This window comes from Mustelus asterias, chromosome 7 (genome assembly GCF_964213995.1).
Source record: "Mustelus asterias chromosome 7, sMusAst1.hap1.1, whole genome shotgun sequence".
In the NCBI taxonomy this organism is placed as follows: Eukaryota; Metazoa; Chordata; class Chondrichthyes; order Carcharhiniformes; family Triakidae; genus Mustelus; species Mustelus asterias.
The window spans coordinates 71,825,735-71,849,345 of NC_135807.1; the positions used below are offsets into that span (position 1 = coordinate 71,825,735).

Consider the following 23,611-nt stretch of genomic DNA (forward strand, 5'->3'; position numbering starts at 1 on the left):
TAAGGGTTGTGGATTTTAAACAAAAAGAAAAGATCTGGTTTGCACAAGTAGATTCAGGGTAACAACCAACAGGTTTATTCTATGAGCTCTGGATTGAACAGGGTACGATCTGAAAGTCTAACAGCAGCTTGTGCAACACCCTAATGACATTATTATCAAGTCATGTGATCAGCTCTTAAAGCAATCTGCAACCGCTTAAACATATAACACTGTTAAACTAGTGATTGGACTGTGCAGGTGCAACTACTGTTGTTTCACCAGCCATGCCCACGCCCCTGTTGCTTTACCAGCCATGCCCACCCCCCTGTTGTTTCACCAGCCATGCCCACCCCCCTGTTGTTTTACCAGCCATGCCCACCCCTCCAACCACCCAGCAAAATTCTGTCCCTTGTGCCAAAAACTACAACTGAATCACCAGAACAGCTGACTACTTCACCAACACTAGTTAAATTATCTGCACATAATTAGCACAGAGAAATTAGGTTTACCCGGGATAATTGAAAAAACCCCTGCAAACAGAAGAAAGATAATGTAAATGAGGAATTTGAGCATGTTTTTAAAAACAGGAGTATCATTGTAACAATAGAATAGTTATCTCCCACTGCAGGATTCTATTACTTTGGTGAATTTGAAAAAAATCTTTTTGATCTTCATGAAGTTTAAATATAAAGACTGCATTGCGGTCTTAAAATATTCATTTGGTTCACTTGGTATTGGTTTTGCTTTAATGTGAGAAGGCTGTAAATTCAAACCCTTTCATGGAGTTTAATACAAATACCCGAAGATTGTACGGGCTGCATTTCAGGCACTTTGCGTCGGATTATTCCTGCTAGTACCCTAAAGTAAGAAGTCTAACAACACCAGGTTAAAGTCCAACAGATTTATTTGGTAGCAAAAGCCACTAGCTTTTGGAACAGGCTGCCCTTTCGTCAGGTTAGACTTCTTACTGTGTTTATCCCAGTCCAACGCCGGCATCTCCACATCATGACTACCCTAAAGCGCTAACCCTACGAGTGAATGTGGGCTGAGTGGCAAGATCTTTCCCCTATTTAGGCTCTTTTGCCTTTGATTTTTTTAAAAACCATGAACTCTGATACTTCCTGTATTTTAAATGCAGTTAGGGCACCTTTAAAGGTGGCACCATGATCTCCGTGGAGCCGGCTTCTTTAGCTGTATCAGACTCATGCCCCCAGAACCTCTGTGCCAGAAAATCTGGTCTGAAAACGTGGCTGTGTATCTGGAGAAATATACACCAGTTTTCAGTAGAGCCTGACACTCTGACAAATCTTGGGGAAGTTGGCACTTAAGTGCATTATTGAATGGGAACTTCAATCGAAAACCTACTCAAGTGGATGTAAGAGGTCCCATGTTCTATAGGAAGTAGTGAATCTTTCCTGTGTCTGACTGTCATTCCATTTTAACCAATACATTCAAAAACATACAATCTGGTCTCATTAATTTATTTTTGGTTCGATCTTTAGTGTACAAATTGCTTACAGTGCTTATCTGCATTAAACAATAGCTCTCTTGGTTGTAATGTGCTAAGGTTGTGATGAGGACGAGAGTTCATATAAGTGGAAGCTTGTTCTTTCTTATTTAGGAGGAAAATTCAAGTAGCTTACACTGAGAATTTTCTCAGACATTTTCCTTCGATTGGCCACTGTGGCTTTGGCTGAAGATTGGATGAACTAAGTAAAGTGGTTTCCACTCATATTATACCAAAATTATAATATTGATTGGGACTCCTGACAAAATCCCTGGTGTTGGTACGTGCTCTACTGAAAGAATTTGCTGACTTTCAAAAGGCATTAAATATATGAGTGTCAGAGAAGTTGCTTGGACTGAATTCAGTCAGCTGGATTCTTTGTCTTGAACATGTATAAACCATCATGGATGACGGGAGAATTGAGCAGTGACTTTTCTTTGGCGATACCTGACACAAGTATTAGATGTGGAGATGCCTGCGTTGGACTGGGGTAAACACAGTAAGAAGTCTCACAACACCAGGTTAAAGTCCAACAGGTTTATTTGGTAGCAAAAGCCACTAGCTTTCGGAGCGCTGCTCCTTTGTCAGCTAAGTGGGAGTTCTGTTCACAAACAGGGCATATAAAGACACAAACTCAATTTACAAAATAATGGTTGGAATGCGAGTCTTTACAGGTAATCAAGTCTTAAAGGTCCAGACAATGTGAGTGGAGAGAGCGTTAAGCACAGGTTAAAGAGATGTGTATTGTCTTCAGCCAGGACAGTTAGTGAGATTTTGCAAGCCCAGGCAAGTCGTGGGGGTTGCAGATAGTGTGACATGAACCCAAGATCCCGGTTGAGGCCATCCTCATGTGTGCGGAACTTGGCTATCAGTCTCTGCTCAGCGACTCTGCGTTGTCGTGTGTCGTGAAGGCCGCCTTGGAGAACACTTACCCGAAGATCAGAGGCCGAATGCCCGTGACCGCTGAAGTGTTCCCCAACAGAAAGAAAACACTCTTGCCTGGTGATTGTCGAGTGGTGTTCATTCATCCGTTGTCGTAGCGTCTGCATGGTCTCCCCAATATACCATGCCTCGGGACATTCGTTCCTGCAGCGTATCAGGTAGACAACGTTGGCCGAGTTGTAAGAGTATGTACTGTGTACCTGGTGGATGGTGTTCTCACGTGAGATGATGGCATCCGTGTCGATGATCCGACACGTCTTGCAGAGGTTGCTGAGGCAGGGTTATGTGGTGTGTGGTGTCGAAGCTACAACATCTTCTCCGGAGCCTTCAACATGTCATTGATGAAGGCGAACATCTCGCCAAGTCCATCCCCACACCCCCACTTCTTGCCTTCAAACAACCGCACAACCTCAAACAGACCATTGTCCGCAGCAAACTACCCAGCCTTCAGGAGAACAGCAACCACGACACCACACAACCCTGCCACAGCAACCTCTGCAAGATGTGCCGGACCATCGACACGGATGCCATCATCTCACGTGAGAACACCATCCACCAGGTACACGGTACATACTCTTGCAACTCGGCCAACGTTGTCTACCTGATACGCTGCAGGAAAGGATGTCCCGAGGCATGGTACATTGGGGAAACCATGCAGACGCTACGACAACGGGTGAATGAACACCACTCGACAATCACCAGGCAAGAGTGTTCTCTTCCTGTTGGGGAACACTTCAGCGGTCACGGCATTCAGCCTCTGATCTTCGGGTAAGCGTTCTCCAAGTTGGCCTTCATGACACACAACAATGCAGAGTCGCTGAGCAGAGACTGATAGCCAAGTTCCGCACACATGAGGACGGCCTCAACCGGGATCTTGGGTTCATGTCACACTATCTGTAACCCCCACGACTTGCCTGGGCTTGCAAAATCTCACTAACTGTCCTGGCTGGAGACAATACACATCTCTTTAACCTGTGTTTAACCCTCTCTCCACTCACATTGTCTGTACCTTTAAGACTTGGTTACCTGTAAAGACTCGCATTCCAACCATTATTTTGCAAATTGAGTTTGTGTCTTTATTTGCCCTGTTTGTGAACAGAACTCCCATTTACCTGACGAACGAGCAGCGCTCCAAAAGCTAATGGCTTTTGCTACCAAATAAACCTGTTGGACTTACAAGTATTAGATCCAGAGAATCAAATGTAGCTCTGTTAGTCACTTAATTCTTGACATCTCTCTTCAATACATCTTTATTCCTTGCAGACATTAGTTAGTGTTAATGATGTGTCAGTGATTCATGGTCCAGAAATTTATCATCTACTTGTTGACATGCCTCCTTCATTAACTGAAATTGTTGTTACATTGGAGAGGAGGTGTTCTGTGGGAGAATGTGTCATTGATTACATGATGTGGAGATGCCGGCGTTGGACTGGGGTAAACACAGTAAGAAGTTTAACAACACCAGGTTAAAGTCCAACAGGTTTATTTGGTAGCAAAAGCCACACAAGCTTTCGGAGCTCTAAGCCCCTTCTTCAGGTGAGTGGGAATTCTGTTCACAAACAGAGCTTATAAAGACACAGACTCAATTTACATGAATAATGGTTGGAATGCGAATACTTACAACTAATCAAGTCTTTAAGAAAAAAAACAATGTGAGTGGAGAGAGCATCAAGACAGGCTAAAAAGATGTGTATTGTCTCCAGACAAGACAGCCAGTGAAACTCTGCAGGTCCACGCAACTGTGGGAGTTACAAATAGTGTGACATGAACCCAATATCCCGGTTGAGGCCGTCCTTGTGTGTGCGGAACTTGGCTATCAGTTTCTGCTCAGTGACTCTGCGCTGTCGTGTGTCGCGAAGGCCGCCTTGGAGAACGCTTACCCGAATATCAGAGGCCGAATGCCCGTGACCACTGAAGTGCTCCCCAACAGGAAGAGAACAGTCTTGCCTGGTGATTGTCGAGCGGTGTTCATTCTTCTTCGCGACACACGACAGCGCAGAGTCGCTGAGCAGAAACTGATAGCCAAGTTCCGCACACACGAGGACGGCCTCAACCGGGATATTGGGTTCATGTCACACTATTTGTAACTCCCACAGTTGCGTGGACCTGCAGAGTTTCACTGGCTGTCTTGTCTGGAGACAATACACATCTTTTTAGCCTGTCTTGATGCTCTCTCCACTCACATTGTTTTGTTTCTTAAAGACTTGATTAGTTGTAAGTATTCGCATTCCAACCATTATTCATGTAAATTGAGTCTGTGTCTTTATAAGCTCTGTTTGTGAACAGAATTCCCACTCACCTGAAGAAGGGGCTTAGAGCTCCGAAAGCTTGTGTGGCTTTTGCTACCAAATAAACCTGTTGGACTTTAACCTGGTGTTGTTAAACTTCTTACTGTCATTGATTACAGTCAGGGCTTGGAGAAAGCCAATCACCCTGTAAAACAGCACGTCCCTATCTCACTGCTGACTTGTTGTGATGCTAAAGTTACTGAAGTTGCATGTCGTTCTGGAAAAAGCATCACCAGCCTACTGATGAACGCCAATTCTGTAGCCTGGCCGATGTTGCACAGAATACTTATGCTTGCATAAAATGATGTGGAGATGCTGGCGTTGGACTGGGGTAAACACAGTAAGAAGTCTCACAACACCAGGTTAAAGTCCAACAGGTTTATTTGGTAGCAAAAGCACCAGCTTTCGAAGCACTGTTCCTTCATCAGGTGAGTCTAATGAAGTCACCTGATGAAGGAGCAGCGCTTCGAAAGCTAGTGGCTTTTGTTGCCAAATAAACCTGTTGGACTTTAACCTGGTGTTGTGAGACTTCTTACTGTGCATAAAATGAGCCAGTGCCAGGAGAGTTGAGGGTAGGGCACATTTCTATAGCTGCAGACAGATGGGTGTGGCTGACACAGTGGATAACACAACTGTCCTACTGTTTCTTTTATAAAACCCTTTCTTCAACACAATTCCTCAATGTGGTCTTCAAGCCAACTATGTTGCCTCAATAATATCTGGTGAGGGGTAATAGCTGGTGCCTTACATCCTGCTGAACTGCTGCTCCTGCTCTTCCCTGATCATGGAATAAAGGATATACCCCTCGGGAATTTCAAATCAATTCCTGAGAAATCCTCAATGCAGGTGGGGGAAGGGACGGTGAATATCTGCTGGTGGCCTGACCCTATTGGAAACAATGCAGGTAAACTGAATGACAAAGCATAAATGCATTAATCTTGGTTCCCAGCAGAGAAATATGCATTCAGCATCACCAGACTCTTGTATGTGAGAAAGTCCTCACTTCTTCCCAAAACACTTGATTCTAGCAGTTTCTGTGTTTTATAGATCGCAGAATGCATTAGGGCTGTCAAAGCAACTAACTGCTGCTGAGCTACTGCTTTTTACTTTGATGTGTGGAAATGAGAGGATTCAAGGCTTGGCAGATGGATTAAGAAAAGCTCAAAAAGTACAAAGGAACTCTGAGAGATGTCCTGATGACAAAATTCAAGCAAAAATGCCTTCCAGTTGATTTTTTTTAACCTGAAAAATGTCCCTTGACTGTCGATACACTGTTGAAGTGCTGAAAATGGCAGTGAATGATGCTTTAATGGAGAACTTTGTTTGGCAGGAGTAATGAACATGGTAAAATACAATGTGAGATTTTACCCTTTGGGGATTTGACAGGTAAAGCAATTCAGTCACCTCTCTGTCCCAGTTCTGGTCGCCACACTACCAGAAGGACGTGGAGGCTTTAGAGAGAGTGCAGAGGAGGTTTACCAGGATGTTGCCTGGTATGGAAGGGCTTAGCTATGAGGAGAGATTGGGTAAACTGGGGTTGTTCTCACTGGAAAGACGGAGGATGAGGGGTGACCTAATAGAGGTGTATAAAATTATGAAAGGCATAGATAGGGTGAACGGTGGGAAGCTTTTCCCCAGGTCGGTGGTGATGTTCACGAAGGGTCATAGGTTCAAGGTGAGGGGGGGAGGTTTAACACGGATATCAGAAGGACGTATTTTACACAGAGGGTGGTGGGGGCCTGGAATGCGCTGCCGGGCAAGGTGGTGGAGGCGGACACACTGGGAACGTTTAAGACTTATTTAGATAGCCACATGAATGGAGTGGGAATGGAGGGATACAAAAGAATGGTCTAGTTTGGACCAGGGAGCGGCGCGGGCTTGGAGGGCCGAAGGGCCTGTTCCTGTGCTGTATTGTTCTTTGTTCTTTGAAAGCATAGAGGAAGAGGTTCCAGTTTTGTTTAAATAGAGACGCAGAGTTGCAAGCGCCATGTGGGTCTCCCAATGTTGTTTGTTGGATTCAGGTTGTTGCAATATTGGGCAGTTTGGAGGCAGGAAGATGAGACCGGGGTGAGAGGGAGAGGGAATTTTGCAATTGTGGAGGGGGGACCCTCGTGTTGGAGCTGATCAGATTAATGATGTGGAAACTGGAGGAATGTTCCAAATACTACTGATCAAATCGTGCATGAAGCACACTTTGTTCAGTTCTGTCTTCAAATGGTAATCAGGACCGTATATACATCATCAGATTTCACTTGCGGGTGAAGACATCTTGTCACCTTGAATAGGCTGACTCAATGCTGATTTGTCAAAGTTAAAATCAGTCCCTATATATTTGTGCCCAAAAGACAACAGAAAGACAAGTATTGAAATCATGTTTTTCACAACCATTGGACAGTTCAAAGTGCTTTACAACCAATTGTTGCGATATGACAGGTGGTAATTGCAGTATTGACCAAATCTCAAGGGGAACCTTGATCAAGCTAACACAACAATTTGCAATTTGTATTTTATTATGAGAAGGTATGTACACAAATGTCAGGTGCAAGAAATCCAATGCCACTTTTGGAGATTTTAAATATTTAATTAAAACACTTATTAACAAAAAAAACTTAAACATGCGAAATTACAGTTACACAGTTCAATTTAGACTTACAACATTTCCAGAAGATTTCGAGTTAGCTAGACTCAGAATTGAATATCCATTTCCAGCCAACAATCCCTATAGATTCTTAATCTATAAAAATTACAGTAATATTACTGCAAGGCATCACTGTTGCTATAGGGATGTATTCCACAGGGCTTGTAACAAAACTTTGCTTTCTGGAATGAACTAATACTTCTCTGGGGGTGGCTGGAGGCTGCTTATTTTACAGGTCTGTCCTCAGCACAACACATTCTTTAGGGTATGGCGTCTCCCCCGAACACAGTCTTCAATCTTTCCTTAAACAAATTATTTCTCTTTCATCTTTAAACCCATTGTCCTTAACTTCCCTTTGGATGTTACCTTTCCCAAACTATAAAAACCATATGAATTCGAGGTGTTTTGTATCTTCCCAGATGCTTTTTCTCCACTTTGTCAGTGTTGAGCCAAATTAGGAGGATGTTATTAAAATGAATGTTTTTATGCATGAGTAAAATCAAACTGCCATGTTTTTTCTAAATCATGTCTGGACAGCAACTAAGAGCAAGGAAGGAAAAGGGCAGAATAAGGAACAGGGCATTTGTTGCAATTGATGATATTAGTAGTCAGAGTGCTCTGAGCAAGGAAGCAGGTTAGACACAGATGAGGGGTTGAAAAAGCAACAGCAAGGGAGAGAGAGGTAGCCATCCCCAGGAATCAGTTCAGCCAGAGATTAGGGGCTGAAGGTAGGAGAAGACAGAAAGCAGGAAATTGCAGGCCACTTAGCTTAACATCTGTCATAGGGAAAATGCTGGAATCTATTATTAAGGAATTTACAACAGAGCACTTAGAAAATCTCAATGTAGTCAGGCAGAGTCAGCATGGTTTTGTGAAAAGGAAATCAGGTTTGACTAATTTATTGGCGGTCTGAGGTAATAACAAGCAACGTGGATAAAAGGAAATCTGTGGTTATGCTGTCGATTTCCAGAAGGCATTTGACAAGGTGCTACATCGAAGATTACCATGCAAAATAAGAGATCATAGTGAAGAGGGTAACATATTAGCATGATAGAAAATTAGTTAGCTATTGGGAAACAGAACATAGGCATTCATAGGTCATTTTTTGGTTGGCAAGATGTGATAGATGGAGTGAGATCAGTGTTGGAGCTTCAACTATTTACAATCTATATCAATTACTTGGATGAAGGGATGGAATGATGTATGGTTGCTAAATTTCCTAATGATACGAGGATAGGTAGGAAAGTAAGCTGTGAAAAGGATGTAAAGAATCTTCAAGGGGATATAGATCGATTAAGTTAGTGGGCAAAAATTTGGCAGATGTGGGAAAATGTGAAATTGTCCACTTTAAAAGACTAGAAAACAGTATACTATTTAAATGGAGCGAGATTGCAAAACTCTGAGGTACAGTGCGATTTGGTGTCCTTTTGTACCTAGCTTTCTGTCATCAGCAAATTTAGCGACCATACATCCATTAGCAAGTTATTAGTAAAGAGTTGAGGCCACAACACTGATCAGCATATTTGATATACCTTTTATTATCTTGTCTTATCACTCATTGATTTAACTGTGTTTTCTTTACCTTTGTTTAGTACTCTATCTGGACAGCCTTGTGGGTCGCCTGGAATGTATTCATTTTCTGTTTCTATTTGGAAGTTGGAGGACTCTCAAAGGTAAGGACCAGTTTTGAAAACAACCATCATGTGGAGAAACAAATGGACATTTTCTAGCTTGTAATGTTTTAGTATTGAATGATAAATTCAAATCTAGACACACTCGCATCTCTGTTCACTGAGGTGTCAGGATGATTTGTTTTTTCCTTGCTCCCACTTGTTTACAATGGATACTCTGCTTTGACCATTTGAGGTTTAGAATAGTAATTGTTCACGGAATTTTACAGAATCCCTACACTGTAGAAGGAGGCCATTCGGCCCATTGAGTCTGGACCAACAACAATCCCACCAAAGCCTTATCCCTGTAACCCCACATATTTACCCTGCAAATCCCCTGACACTAAGGAGCAATTTAGCATGGCCAATCCACTTAGCCCACACATCTTTGGACTTTGGGAGGAAACTGGAGCACCCGAAGGAAACCCATGCAGACATGGGGAGAACTTGCAAACTGCACACAGACAGTGACCCAAGGCCAGAATTAGACCCCGTGTCCCTGGCACTGAGGCCGCAGTGCTAACTATTGTGTCACCGTGCCATCCCTGTTATCCTTGCAACTCACATACCCTGAAGTTAAGTTGTAAAGTGCTGCGTGTTCTTAATTGCCTGGGTCTTTTTTGCAAAAAGGTTCGCTGTAGTCCAGTTGTCATTCTTCCAAATATGACAACAAAAGATGTCGTGGAATGTAAAATTAGGTGTTGTAACGTCCTCTGGGACTAATGTCTACAGAATAATTACCTAACATTTGTTAATTGCAGCAATCGCTCATATCTGATTGTCTGAGTATTCTTTATCTAATAGTTCAAGGTGACCTATCTTTATGTCCAGCAATTAGCACTGTTACTTTCTCAGCAACAAATTCAGTGCTTATTAGTTGGCAATTGTGATGAACCTGCCCAGAATATCAGAATAGGAAAAAAAGGATTTGCTTTTCAAGATGTTGGACGTTACAGTGTGGTGTGCAGCTTTTACCTGTACAAAGTGAAAGAATAACCATTATTGTTGACCATTCAAATTAAGTTAGAGTTTTTAACAAACTGGGGCAAGATTTTCCCAGGCCTTTTGAGGTGGCCTTGGAAACTGGGGGCTGGGAAAATGTGGGAAGAAAATAGGTCAGGCTGGTTTGCTGATGTGTTCCCACTCTCGACTGTCTTTCCCAGGGGCGTTCTGACTGATATGTGAGGAACCCACCAGGCAGAATGCAAAGCTAGTTGCTTAGGAAACAATTCATAGCAATTTCCCCAGGATAGTGGAATTTTCTCAATGGTGCACAGGGCATGTAGCTTGTATTACTTGTCAATGTGGAGGCGAGGAGAACACAGGTGAAATCATCGAGGCCTGAAACTGCGCTCGGAGCTAAATTGGCTGAAATTGCAAGGCTGCTATTAAATCGTTACCGAGGCTGAAGAAGAAATTGCTGAAGCCTCCTCCAAAAAGAAACTCTGCCAATTCAACGTGTCTTTGAAGCTCCAAAGTAACATGGATACTGCCCACTCGGAGGTCGGGTGGTGTATGGAATGAGGGGGCTGAACCACATCAACTGACGCAGTGTTAGGGGCAGCACCTGGAAGAAGAGCAGCAGTTGCAGCAAGCTATGCACTTACATGGAGGTGAACAGTGCAGAGAGAATGAATGGGGGCCCAGAGATAGAAGATGGCTCTACAACAGACCTTCCCAAACTATTTTCCAATATGACCTGATTTTAACCCTTGAAAATGAACATGATCCAGATAAAATAAAGCAGCAATAAAGCTGCATGATAAGATTCAGTATATAGTTATTGAAGTTTGAATACTATAGCTCACCGTATAAATACGAAAATCTGTGAATTTAAAGTACTTTAAACGTACTTACTGTTTAACGGCTGCGAAAAGGCACTTCGAGGGGGATCTGCACACTGAGGTAATATGGGCTGAGGTTAGAAATAGGAAAGGAGCGGTCACGTTGTTAGGAGTTTACTATAGGCCCCCAAATAGTCATAGAGATGTGGAGGAAGAAATTGCTAAGCAGATTATGGATATGTGTGGGGGTCACAGGGTAGTTGTCATGGGGGACTTTAACTTTCCAAATATTGATTGGAACCTTTGTAGGTCAAATAGTTCGGATGGGGCAGTTTTTGTGCAGTGTGTGCAGGAGGGTTTCCTGACACAATATGTGGATAGGCCGACAAGAGGTGATGCCACATTGGATTTGGTACTGGGAAATGAACCAGGCCAAGTGTTAGATTTGGTTGTGGGAGAGCACTTTGGAGATAGTGACCACAATTCGGTGTCTTTTGTTATTGCAATGGAGAGGGATAGGGCCGTACGGCAGGGCAAGGTTTACAATTGGGGGAGAGGTAATTATGATGCGATTAGGCAAGAATTAGGGGGCATAAGTTGGGAACAGAAACTGTCAGGGAAAGGAACTAATGAAAAGTGGAACTTTTTCAAGGAACAAATACTGGATGTCCTTGATAGGTATGTCCCTGTCAGGCAGGGAGGAAATGGCTGAGTGAGGGAACCATGGTTCACGAAAGAGGTGGAATGTCTTGTGAAAAGGAAGAGGGAAGCTTATGTAGGGACGAGGAAACAAGGTTCAGATGGCTCGATTGAGGGTTCCAAGTTAGCAAGGAATGAGCTGAAAAAGGGGCTTAGGAGAGCTAGGAGGGGACACGAGAAGTCCTTGGCGGGTCGGATCAAGGAAAACCCCAAGGTTTTTTACTCTTATGTGAGGAATAAAAGAATGACCAGGGTGAGGTTAGGGCCGGTCAAGGACAGTGGTGGGAACTTGTGTATGGAGTCAGTAGAGATAGGCTAGGTGATGAATGAATACTTTTCTTCAGTGTTCACCAAGGAGAGGGGCCATGTTTTTGAGGAAGAGAAGGTGTTACAGGCTAATAGGCTGGAGGAAATAGATGTTCGGAGGGAGGATGTCCTGGCAGTTTTGAATAAACTGAAGGTCGATAAGTCCCCTGGGCCTGATGAAATGTATCCTAGGATTCTTTGGGAGGCAAGGGATGAGATTGCAGAGCCTTTGGCTTTGATCTTTGGGTCCTCGCTGTCCACGGGGATGGTGCCAGAGGACTGGAGAATGGCGAATGTTGTTCCTCTGTTTAAGAAAGGGAATAGAAATGACCCTGGTAATTATAGACCGGTTAGTCTTACTTCGGTGGTTGGTAAATTGATGGAAAAGATCCTTAGAGATGGGATTTATGACCATTTAGAAAGATGCGGATTAATCCGAGATAGTCAGCACGGATTCGTGAAGGGGAAGTCGTGCCTCACAAATTTGATAGAATTTTTTGAGGAGGTAACTAAGTGTGTTGATGAAGGTAGGGCAGTTGATGTCATATACATGGATCTTAGTAAGGCGTTTGATAAGGTCCCCCATGGTCGGCTTATGATGAAAGTGAGGAGGTGTGGGATAGAGGGAAAGTTGGCCGATTGGATAGGTAACTGGCTGTCTGATCGAAGACAGAGGGTGGTGGTCGATGGAAAATTTTCGGATTGGAGGCAGGTTGCTAGCGGAGTGCTGCAGGGATCAGTGCTTGGTCCTCTGCTCTTTGTGATTTTTATTAATGACTTAGAGGAGGGGGCTGAAGGGTGGATCAGTAAATTTGCTGATGACACCAAGATTGGTGGAGTAGTGGATGAGGTGGAGGGCTGTTATAGGCTGCAAAGAGACATAGATAGGATGCAAAGCTGGGCTGAAAAATGGCAAATGGAGTTTAACCCTGATAAATGTGAGGTGATTCATTTTGGTAGGACTAATTTAAATGTGGACTACAGGGTCAAAGGTAGGGTTCTGAAGACTGTGGAGGAACAGAGAGATCTTGGGGTTCATATCCACAGATCTCTAAAGGTTGCCACTCAAGTGGATAGAGCTGTGAAGAAGGCCTATAGTGTGTTAGCTTTTATTAACAGGGGGTTGGAGTTTAAGAGCCGTGGGGTTATGCTGCAACTGTACAGGACCTTGGTGAGACCACATTTGGAATATTGTGTGCAGTTCTGGTCACCTCACTATAAGAAGGATGTGGAAGCGCTGGAAAGAGTGCAGAGGAGATTTACCAGGATGCTGCCTGGTTTGGAGGGTAGGTCTTATGAGGAAAGGTTGAGGGAGCTAGGGCTGTTCTCTCTGGAGCGGAGGAGGCTGAGGGGAGACTTAATAGAGGTTTATAAAATGATGAAGGGGATAGATAGAGTGAACGTTGAAAGACTATTTCCTCGGGTGGATGGAGCTATTACAAGGGGGCATAACTGTAGGGTTCGTGGTGGGAGATATAGGAAGGATATCAGAGGTAGGTTCTTTACGCAGAGAGTGGTTGGGGTGTGGAATGGACTGCCTGCAGTGATAGTGGAGTCAGACACTTTAGGAACACTTAAGCGGTTATTGGATAGGCACATGGAGCACACCAGGATGATAGGGAGTGGGATAGCTTGATCTTGGTTTCAGATAAAGCTCGGCACAACATCGTGGGCCGAAGGGCCTGTTCTGTGCTGTACTGTTCTATGTACTTTGTAAAAATGTTCTTATTTTATATGCTGTTCAATCCACTCCTTGATCTGAGCTGGCCTGCTCATGGATCTGTGCCAGGAAGCAGCAGAAGCACAGGTTGAGGGTCTTGAGGTGGCTGACGTTGGAGACCAGTAATCCCACAGTATCCAAGTGACAGGGTTGGACTCAACAGATTGCAACTCAACAGCAGTCCATGGCCTGGAGGGGCAGGCCAAGGGATGAGCAGGGCAATGGCACGGCTGGGTGCTGTCATGATGCACAGTTTGGGAACTATTGCTCTAACACCCCTATAAGATGTACACAGATTCTGCTTCATGAACCTGTCCGAATAGCATTGCCTCCAGGCTGTGGCTATCTGGCCAGGTGGTCGCAGACATCTGTGCCCTCCTGAAGGGAGGCTGACCTGAGGCCACACGGAATGGGAGACCGCCCATTGCCCATAGCATGAAAGTGACCATCACACTCAATTTCTTGGCTCTCTGGATTGGTCCAGAGAGAAGAATCTTGCAATCTGCCACCTATATTTGTATCACTCAGGCGAAGAGTGTCCTTTGAGAGGACAGTAAACTAACACAGTTCCAAATGCCTGCATTGTGGGTGGCTGCTGTCTGTCAGGGGATTTCTAGTGAAGACATGGCTGATGATACCAGTGCGGAATCCCACCAGAGAGGCACGCACAAGGTACACCCGCTATCATTTGTTGACCAGGTCAACCATTGAGCAGGCCATAGGCCTTTTGAAAATGCCGTTTTGGTACCTTGACTGCTCTGGGGATGCCTTCCAATACCACAAAGGTCAAAGGTCTCACACATAGTGGTCGTGTGTGCACTGAACAATGTGGCAATACAGAGAGCAGTAGAACTGGTTCCCAAAGATAGTGATAAACTCTCATAATCTTTAAAAGAGGAGGAGGATGAAGATGAGCCACAGCCCTGGGAAGCCCAGGGCACACTCATTCAGGCAAGATGCACCTGAGTGTGAGGATTCCTAGACTGTCGTCTGGGCATCTGGGACCTCCCCTATTGTGACGAACTTGTAGCCACAATTACAAGCCCATCACATCATAAAGGTCTCCTTAATTGAAGATATCCAAAACCACAAACCTTCTCATTTCAGCAATGTGGTATGTGTCATTCACTGACGCCACATTCAGGAAACTCATAATGGTGACTGTGTAATGGAGCAATAAGAATGACCTGGGATGTATCATTGAGGCAACACAAACAAACAATTTCATTCCAATTAAATAAATCAAGTTGACAGTGGCAAAGACACTCAAGTGGTTTCCACTGTGCTACTAAACTCTTCCTGTTTTTTTTCTTCAATGAACTTCTACATTGTGCTAGCCTTATGGCTGAACCGATATGGAGGCACATGGCCTCCACCACTTAAAGAGTGGCCCCCCTCGTGGAGGGTCGTATTCATCAGGCTGAACCGATATGGAGGCAGCCATTTTGCTCCCATGCCCCAGTAAATGAGATGGACATACCTCATGTCCTCTGGTACACAGTGCCTGTGAGGCCCCTGCCACAGACTTCCTGGCTATATATGTGCGTAAATAGCCCCGGTTCTGCGTGAAGGGCACAGCATTTTTATCTGTCAGAGGGCTGAGGGGGTGGTTGTGGGCTGGTTCTACCTTGATGAGAGTCCCCATTGCCATTACCGCATACTTCCATTTGGCATGTGAGGATCCACCTGCATAACACTGCTAATCAAGAACAGTGAATGTTTGGCTGCATTGCCATGTATTTCAGAGCTATCGCTGCAACCCAATGATCAATGCTACCAAAGTTGCTGACAAAGTTTGGAGGCCATAGATTTCTTCCTGCATCCATTTGTTGGCCTGATGAATACGACCCTCCACGAGGGGGGCCACTCTTTAAGTGGTGGAGGCCATGTGCTCACATTCCTGAGACATGATGGCACACATGGCATTGATGGACTCCTCCATATTGTTTCATGGGGTTTCAGTGCGTCTGAAAACTCTGACAGATGGCACATATCTTCCTCTGCTGCTTCATAATCACCCACTTTGTATATGATCCCTGAGGCTCAGCACTTCTGTGGAGAAGAGCAGGGCTGGAGCTTCCCTCACTCCTCCAGTGGGACTCACCACAGCTGCCACTGTTTCCATGACCTTCTAGTGTTCACATGTTACATGCTGGTCACCGTGTGCCACGTGCTCTTTCAGTCATGTGTGTATCCACGCTAGTGCAAGATGCACTTTACTCACGTGATGATGGATCCTCAGAATGCTCAATTTCATCCGAGGTTTGTGCCTCCTTCTCATGCGGCTTCAGAAAATGTCCCTTTAGGAGAGTGGGATCTCAGTGAATGAAGCTCATAGCTCTCAGTGAATCTTCTGACATCGAGCTGGTATTCAACTGTGTACTTCTGCACAAATGAAGGAGTTGATTCAATCCTGACATTATGGTTTCATCCTCTCTCTGTGGAACTCCAATCATCCCTTCAAGAGTGACTTGTGGCTAAGTTGGTAGCACTCCTGTCTTTGAGCTGAAGACCCTGTCCTACTCGATGACCATGGAAGGAGTGTTCACACGGCAAAAAGCACATTGTTAATCAGTCTGCAGAATCTTTCCAACGCTCCACACCGTTCTCCAAGGAAGGAAAGAAGAGTGAAGATACTCAAAACTCCTCTCCCCAGAGTGAGTCCTTTCCCGAGTGTTGTTTGCTCCCTTCTCCTGCAAGGCAAAGCATAAGATTGTGATGAATGGAAGGGGTTCATTGTGCGGACCATGAGAGGATGACGCACTTGATCACTCTCACACTGGGAAGACCAGAGAGTGGTAATCAGTTTAGCTGTGAGTGAAAATGGAGTTAATGCCTCTGACAAATGAGGAAGAGACCAGGACACACATTTCTCTGTGTTGCTGCAAATAGTGTGACATTCAGCCATTCCATTGTCGAGGACTGCTGAAGATGTTACTAATTTATTGCTGTCATCCTGAACATGGCAAAGCACTCACCTCTCCAGACCTCAAAAGGTCATGAAGTGCATCTGGCACAATATTAATGTCCAGACCACACACCAGCTGCTGACTGCCTGTGAGACTCCGGCTAGATTTATTTGGTCATATTGGCGGGTCTCCTCCTCCCACTCTCAGGAAACAGGCCACACCTCCTTGCCCTCACCATAACTCCAGGCAGGCGGCTTTGAAGTGTGCTGTAGTCTTCCATCTCTCTCCCATTTTAATCTCTTCTGTTCTACCCTGAACCATCTTGACTGCAGCCACATTTCAGGTGGCCGGTCGCTGTTTAAAATCACATCGGGTGATTCACCTTCCCATCTCCTCAACTTCTGGAAGATTGAACCAGAATCTCATCTCCGAGTTACAGGCCCGGAAATGAAGCTGCCTCGCATTCCAAAAATGAGTCGGGAAATTCAACCCATTATTTCAGTGGATGTATTATTTAACTGACATCAGACCAAGAAGGAAACGAACAAGATCTTTGCATTAAAAAATGATGTTGGGGATTAGCAGTAAACCATATTTGGATTCACATGAAATTTGAAGAATGATCGTTCATGAATGCAATAGTATAATAATTCATCATGTTCCTCCAGCTTGCAACTAATTGAATAGTGAGAACACTATTCATCATATTGACTATTGACATTCCTCTGAGATCACTATTTTTCTGACATACGATTAGCTGAACAATGACAATTTAAACATGTTCATGTTCTCTATCAAAGAAACAAATATTTATTCCAAACGGATAGGAACCAATTTCCATGACCTTCACACATAAAATGTCCTTTGATTGTGGAATACCCTTTACAGCGCTTACAGTTTCTCATCATAATCGTATTCTGAATTACTTTGTGAAATAACAAAATTATAATATATTGACAATCATAACATGTTATTTAACTTTTGAAAAAAAATGCTTGGCTCTTTAAAGATTGATTTTGTGTGCTCCTTTCTTTCTTAGTCGATGTCTATTATTTTTGGTGAGTCTAGCCTAGCCACATCTGCACAGCCTTCAGTGTCAGGTACTTTACATTGTACCTGACATCACCTCCTAAAATGAAAAGGAACAGAAGACTTACATTTATCTAGTGCCTTTTACAGCCTCAGGATGTTCCAATGTTCTTTGCAGAAAATTATGTACTCATGAAGTATTGTCACTGTTGTTACGTGGAAAACGGTGGGCAACACGGTGGCAAGTACTGCTGCCTCTCAGCGCCAGGGACCAGGGTTTGAGTCACTGGCTTGGGTCACTGTCTGTTCTCCCGTGTCTGCGTGGGTTTCCTCCAGGTGCTCCGGTTTCCTCCCACAGTCCAAAGATGTGCGGGTTAAGTTGATTGGTCTATTGACCCCTGGTGCCAGGGGAAGTAGCAAGATAAATACGTGAGGGTTACGGGGATAGGAGCTGAGTGGGATTGTGGTCGGTGCAGACTTGATGGGCCGAATGGCCTCCTTCTGCATTGTAGGAATTCTATGATTCTAAAACAGAGCACCCAATTTGCACACAGCAAGTTCCCACAAACACCAATGTGATGATGACCAGATAGTCTGTTTTTTGATGTTGATTGAGGGATAAATACTGACTAGAACACCAAGGAAAACCTTCTTGTTTTCCTTCAAAATAGTGCCACAAGGTCATTTATGGCCACCTTAGAGAGCAGACAGGGGCCGGAATTCTCCGGTCTCACCTGCAGGTGGGATTTTCCAGTCCCTCTGCAGTGAATGGCGTTTTGGCTGAGCGCCAAATGCTCTATTCTCACTGGCAGCGGTGGCTGGACGCATAAGATTGGAGAACCCCATCTAGGACCTACTTTAACATCTCAGCCAAAGGATGGCACCTCCAATAGTGCAGCACATCCTCAAGCTGTGTTAGGTTTTTGCACTCAGGTGCCTGGAATGGAATTTGAAACTGCAGCCTCCTGATTGAGGGACAAGAGTGCTACCAACTGTATAAACTTTTTATTTTATGTATTATTTTGCTTCTTCTAAAAGGAACCCTCAAATCATAATCATTCAGTTAACTCTGACTCCAACCAGAAAAAGTGCAGTTTGTAATGGATCAATGTGATCTCCATTGTGTCCCTTCTGAGCGACATTGCCAACTGAATGCTTACTCAGAACAGAATTAGTCGCAGGTTTAGAATCTGAGCTGTTGCAGCCGAGTGGACGCTCTCCAATCACACTCCGAGTGGGATCCATATATCACAAAGATACTTTCACATGGTCTGTTTTTGCTCTCAATCTAGATAACTGGTGGGATCAATTTAATCCACTCCCAGCCACGTGTTGGCTACAGCAGGTCAGCCACATGTTTTACACCCTGTCCAATTCTCCTTGTCGTTGATGTCATCAGAAACGAAAACTGGGTGGGGTAGAAATTGATCAACTGTGGCCAGTTTCACGCCCATTGGGAAGAGTTAAATGGATCCTCACCATCTTTACCCATCTCAAGTGCTGTCGGACTGTCTTCTTGCTGATCCAGACAGTAATGGGGAGAAAGATGTGTTGGTGGCCTTCATTGTGAGGGTGATTTCCCCTCTGCACTCTGTTGATGTAACAGAGACTGTGGTTCACTGACTGGGGCAGAATAACTTTTGAGACAGATCACCATGAGAAGTATTCAACCATTGGATTTTTAAAAAATATTTCCTTACGGATGCAAAAGGAGTGTTTGTACGAAAGTGAGCTGGCTATCCACACTAAATTAAAAAAAGAGGAAATTAATTTAAAATTAATTTCTGTCCACTGTGGAACAAAACTCGTATTGGAAAAGTGAAAAAAGTACAAGGTTTATTTACCTGACTGAAGCTATTGGGAGTAAACTTTCCCATTTGGACATGGGGGCTCGGGTATAGGGTAGAATGAAGTATCGGATATTCCCTCTGTGTCAGTGTCAGTAAGTTCACTGGTAAACTTGTTGGAAATTATTTACAGTTTATTTTGGCATTCATCACAGGCACCACTTATTGTCCATCTGGCTGAGAGTCAGTGGTCATACACAGTGAAACTATTACCTTTGAATGGACAAGCTACATTTCATTGTTCAGCATCAGTCCCATATACTTGGCTCACATAATCATAAAGTAGTGGGTAAGACAGACCATTAAAGGAAGAAATTCTAGAAGTAAGATTTTTAAAATTAAAACACCCCAAATTTAATAAGAATAAACTAAATGTTTGAAAAGCTGGTGTGTATTTCTGGCTAGCTATCAGCAGTTGTCTGACACATCATTAATATATTGCTTTCTGCATAATGTAATGCAAAGCAGAGGTATAACACTGTAAGCAACATTTACCAAACTTGGATACAAGTTGTAATCCCAGCAGTGAAACATAACATTACTATCAGCCACAAGTAAATAAGGTTCACTTCCCATCATACAGCATAATACCACATGTGCTGTACACAGTGAGAGCAAAGTATGACAGTGTTGCCATTGGAAAAAAAACAACAAAAACAGACTAACCTCTGCTCAATAGAAAGATTTTATAAAATATCCTGGAAGTATCACCACTATTTATGGTATGCGGGAATCCATGGTGAATCCCACCAACATGTGCAATGTATAGACTGTATGTACATACTCACAACATGTGCAATGTATAGACTGAACATGAAGTTGAACTGTGATGGTAAATTTAAATGTTATTTATAGAATGCAGCTAAGCAGCCATTCCATGCCATAGATGGTTAAGCTAATTCACAGAGGCATGAATGGAGGAGTCCACGCTTCAGATTTATTCAGAGTGTGCAAGCCGCCTTCTGTTATTTGAAAGAGTTGCTCCTCAATCTCTTGTTACACTTCAGACCCAAGCTCCTGATCTTTGGCTACTGGATACAGAGAGGAGTGGACAGAGCAGGAAATCTCCCTTATTTGACTTTTTCTGGGCTTGGCCATCAATAGGTTCAAGTAGCAGGTGGTCAAGGGGGATATTCAGCCTGACTGCCTGACTCTCTTCCGTGATTGTGTCCGTGACTGGGTGTCTCTGGAGAGGGAGCATCTTTGCTGATGGCACTGCTGAGGCTTCAGAGCTGCTGGCCTTCTGATTGGGTAGAAGCCCACCCACAATCTTAAATTGGAAGGCAGACCCACACTTTTTTTAAATACTTTTCCAATTCAATCAAATCAAATCCAATTCAGAGTCTCAACAAGTTGAGACATTTCCGATCCAGGCTGACAAGACAGGGCGAGCGACCAAACCACCCTGTCCTGGGCCCGATCTACATGAGCCAAGCTGATTGGAGAAGGGGGAGGTTCCTCCTCCAAGACTTGGGCTCATTTGCATCTTAACCAAAAGGCCGAGATGCCGCTTTTAAAAATTGCTTCATATGAAACATATGAAGCCTCAGCGTAACCTAATGACCTCAAGCAAGTGCAGCATCCTCTCCATGCTACTGATCTTAGCCAAAAGGCCGAGAGGCAGACCCACACTTGGCCAATTAAGAGGCAACCTCGGTAAAATTGCTGAGTAGATCCTGGGCTCAGGATCCCAACATTAAGGTCCCAACTCCCCTCATAGAATTCAGTCCATCATGGCAAATTTGCTTGGTTTGTCAAATTATTTCCTGCCAACCTTCCCTGAAGTACAAAGTAATAAAAAAAGCAATCTGTAATTTATTTTTATTCAGAAAGGCTGTGGGCTCGCACTATTGCTTTGCGAATAATGGCTGCATAATTTCAGCTCATCAAGCATTGAAAGCCTTTGGCATTTGGGGAAAGAGTGCAAATACTGTTAATGTTTGAAGTGAGTAAATATTGAGGTACGGATAAGGCATCAAGCTAAACCTAAAATACATCAGCTCTGTCAGATATTCCATTGCTGTCTCTGCCTCTGCACGAGGGACAGTGTGGCTCGCAATGGTGAGAGCTCTTCTGAATTATTGAAAATGAAAAGGTTGACAGTTGATGTGAAACAGCATTGTAACATTGTGGAAATTCTTGTCAGCAGTATTAGCACAACTTTATTAAAATAACGCAAGGTCAAAAAGGGCATATAAATTAGTAAACTGAACTTGAGCTTTACATTTGTAGAGAGGATTAAAATGATGCAATGTTTCATCAAAGGCGATTATAGGTGTTGGGATTTGGGAAGCTGCCAATAACCAGCAGGTTTATGGCAGCGAGAAGATCTGGGAATTTGAGCTCCCCTTGGGAACTAGGTTTAAACTCACAACAAACATACCATTCAATACTTGTTCTTCCTGACAGGGCATGATAACATTTGACCTTTTGTTAGTTCGATGGTTTTTGTGGATGGCTCACAGCTAATTCCTGCTACCATGCTTTCCCCTTTAATTGGAAAGGCTGAAGGTAGCTTTTACAAATTTATCGATTATAGTTCTCCATTGTAGCAGACAACAGATGTATAATATGGTGAACACTTTGCGAATCTTTTAGTGATTCCATTGCTCCTGGACTGTGCTTCTAATGGATGTAATTTGCTGGGAGAGGGAGAATATTCTGTAACATTTTCCTTTATCCCTGTGAATTGCACAGGTTAAAATGACAGCACAAAATCATCCAGTGGCTCCAATAATCAACTTTACTGCTGCATGTGTACTCTTGGATGGGAACACCTAGTCCTCCAATTAGGATGATCCAGTGCCAGAAATGTGTGACTCCTCCACTGCCAGGCTGCCTACTTGGATCCAACATGTTTTTTGTTACTTTAGTCTATTTTTGGTTGACCAGGAGTACCAGAATTTCAATGTGAATTGCTGATGTTTGTGCAAGTGTCTATGCGGATGCAGTCAGCATTAATTTCATTCTGAACTTCTCCCAAACTTTCCTAATTTATTTTCCAAATTGGGTCAAGTCAGATCACTTCCAACTTCAGACACCAGTCCTCATTTCTGTTCAATTCAGCATAGAATCAGAAACAAAAGGAAAACACTGTCAAGGTCCTTTTTCTGGTTATATATCACACAACCATTGCAAAGCTATTGTCTGTGCAGAAGTAATCCAAACTCCAGAACCCAGCGCATGCCGGTGATCCCCACTAGCGTAAATCTCAGTCATCTAGCTAATATGAGACTGCCTCTCATTGTTATCTGCTGGGGTCAGGAGGAGGCTGTTTCCTCCTGAATGACAATTTCTTATCCTAAAAGACTGACTTGCAGGCTCCTGGCACTCCAACTAACTGATGGGCATTCTGCCATTTTTTTTCACAATACAAACCATTTTGCACAGCTCGTAGTGAAAGCTTAATCTTGAATACTGTTTATTTTTAATTTAATGGGAACTTCAGTGTTAAATGGCCAAAGCAGGTACTACAGATCAAAACATAATTCAACTTCAGTTCAAAGTTTTTTACTAATAGTCTTAAAGATTCTTCAGGTTTTATGAAAATGGTAAATGGCCTGTTATTTTGCTGCATTGAAATACATTAAAATAAGTAGGTTAAACATAACTTAAGGTATGAAAATTTATAATAGAATGGGTGGCCCTGTTCTTTGCCTGTTACTTAAATATTACTGGCTCAGGTTTGATCACTCTAACTGTTGTGCAATGAATATTAAAGCTCAGCGACTTTGTACAACAGAAGAACATTTGTTTGGGGCGAACAATGTAGATCTGTTTGTTACCCAAGCTTATTCCAGTGAGAGAACGTCCTCTACTGGGATAAGACAAAGCACTCCTTCGAGTGGGAGAGAGGAACAGTGTAGAAAACACAAGTAACCAAAACATTTAGGTTACAATTTAAAACGATGTAAATTATGTCAGCTGAAGTTTGTGATGTTTATTGCCTCTTTTGTCTCTTACTCTTCTTCCACTTGTCTTCTTACACAACCCATGGGGCTGAATTTACCTTGAAAGAGTGGGACTGTTGCCATTCCGCAGATGTGTTAAGTCCAGTGTGATGACGCTGGTTTCGAACCTGCATCATTGCGCCAGTCTGCCACAATACAGGCAGTAGGCAGGTGCCAAAATTTGCAGCCTGTCTGCCATTTGGAATACCCAATTAACATGCAATTACGCTAGTGTAGAATCCAATTGAATGGGGGAAACATTGGTCACGCCATAATGCAATGGGTGCGTGAGAAACACAGCCGATGGGAGCTATGCTGTTTTTCAGGCACGGCTAAAAAGGTG

The 23,611-nt window shown here is 43.6% G+C and overlaps 1 protein-coding gene across 1 annotated transcript in view; it reads left to right on the plus strand.

Moving 5' to 3' along the window:
• Positions 1 to 23,611, plus strand: part of LOC144496112 (sodium/potassium-transporting ATPase subunit beta-1-interacting protein 3-like) — a 417,958-nt gene that overhangs the window by 231,844 nt on the left and 162,503 nt on the right. The window contains exon 3 of the mRNA XM_078217085.1: positions 8,947 to 9,027. Within this exon, the coding sequence (XP_078073211.1) occupies positions 8,947 to 9,027 (81 nt within the window). The remainder of the gene's footprint in view (positions 1 to 8,946; positions 9,028 to 23,611) is intronic.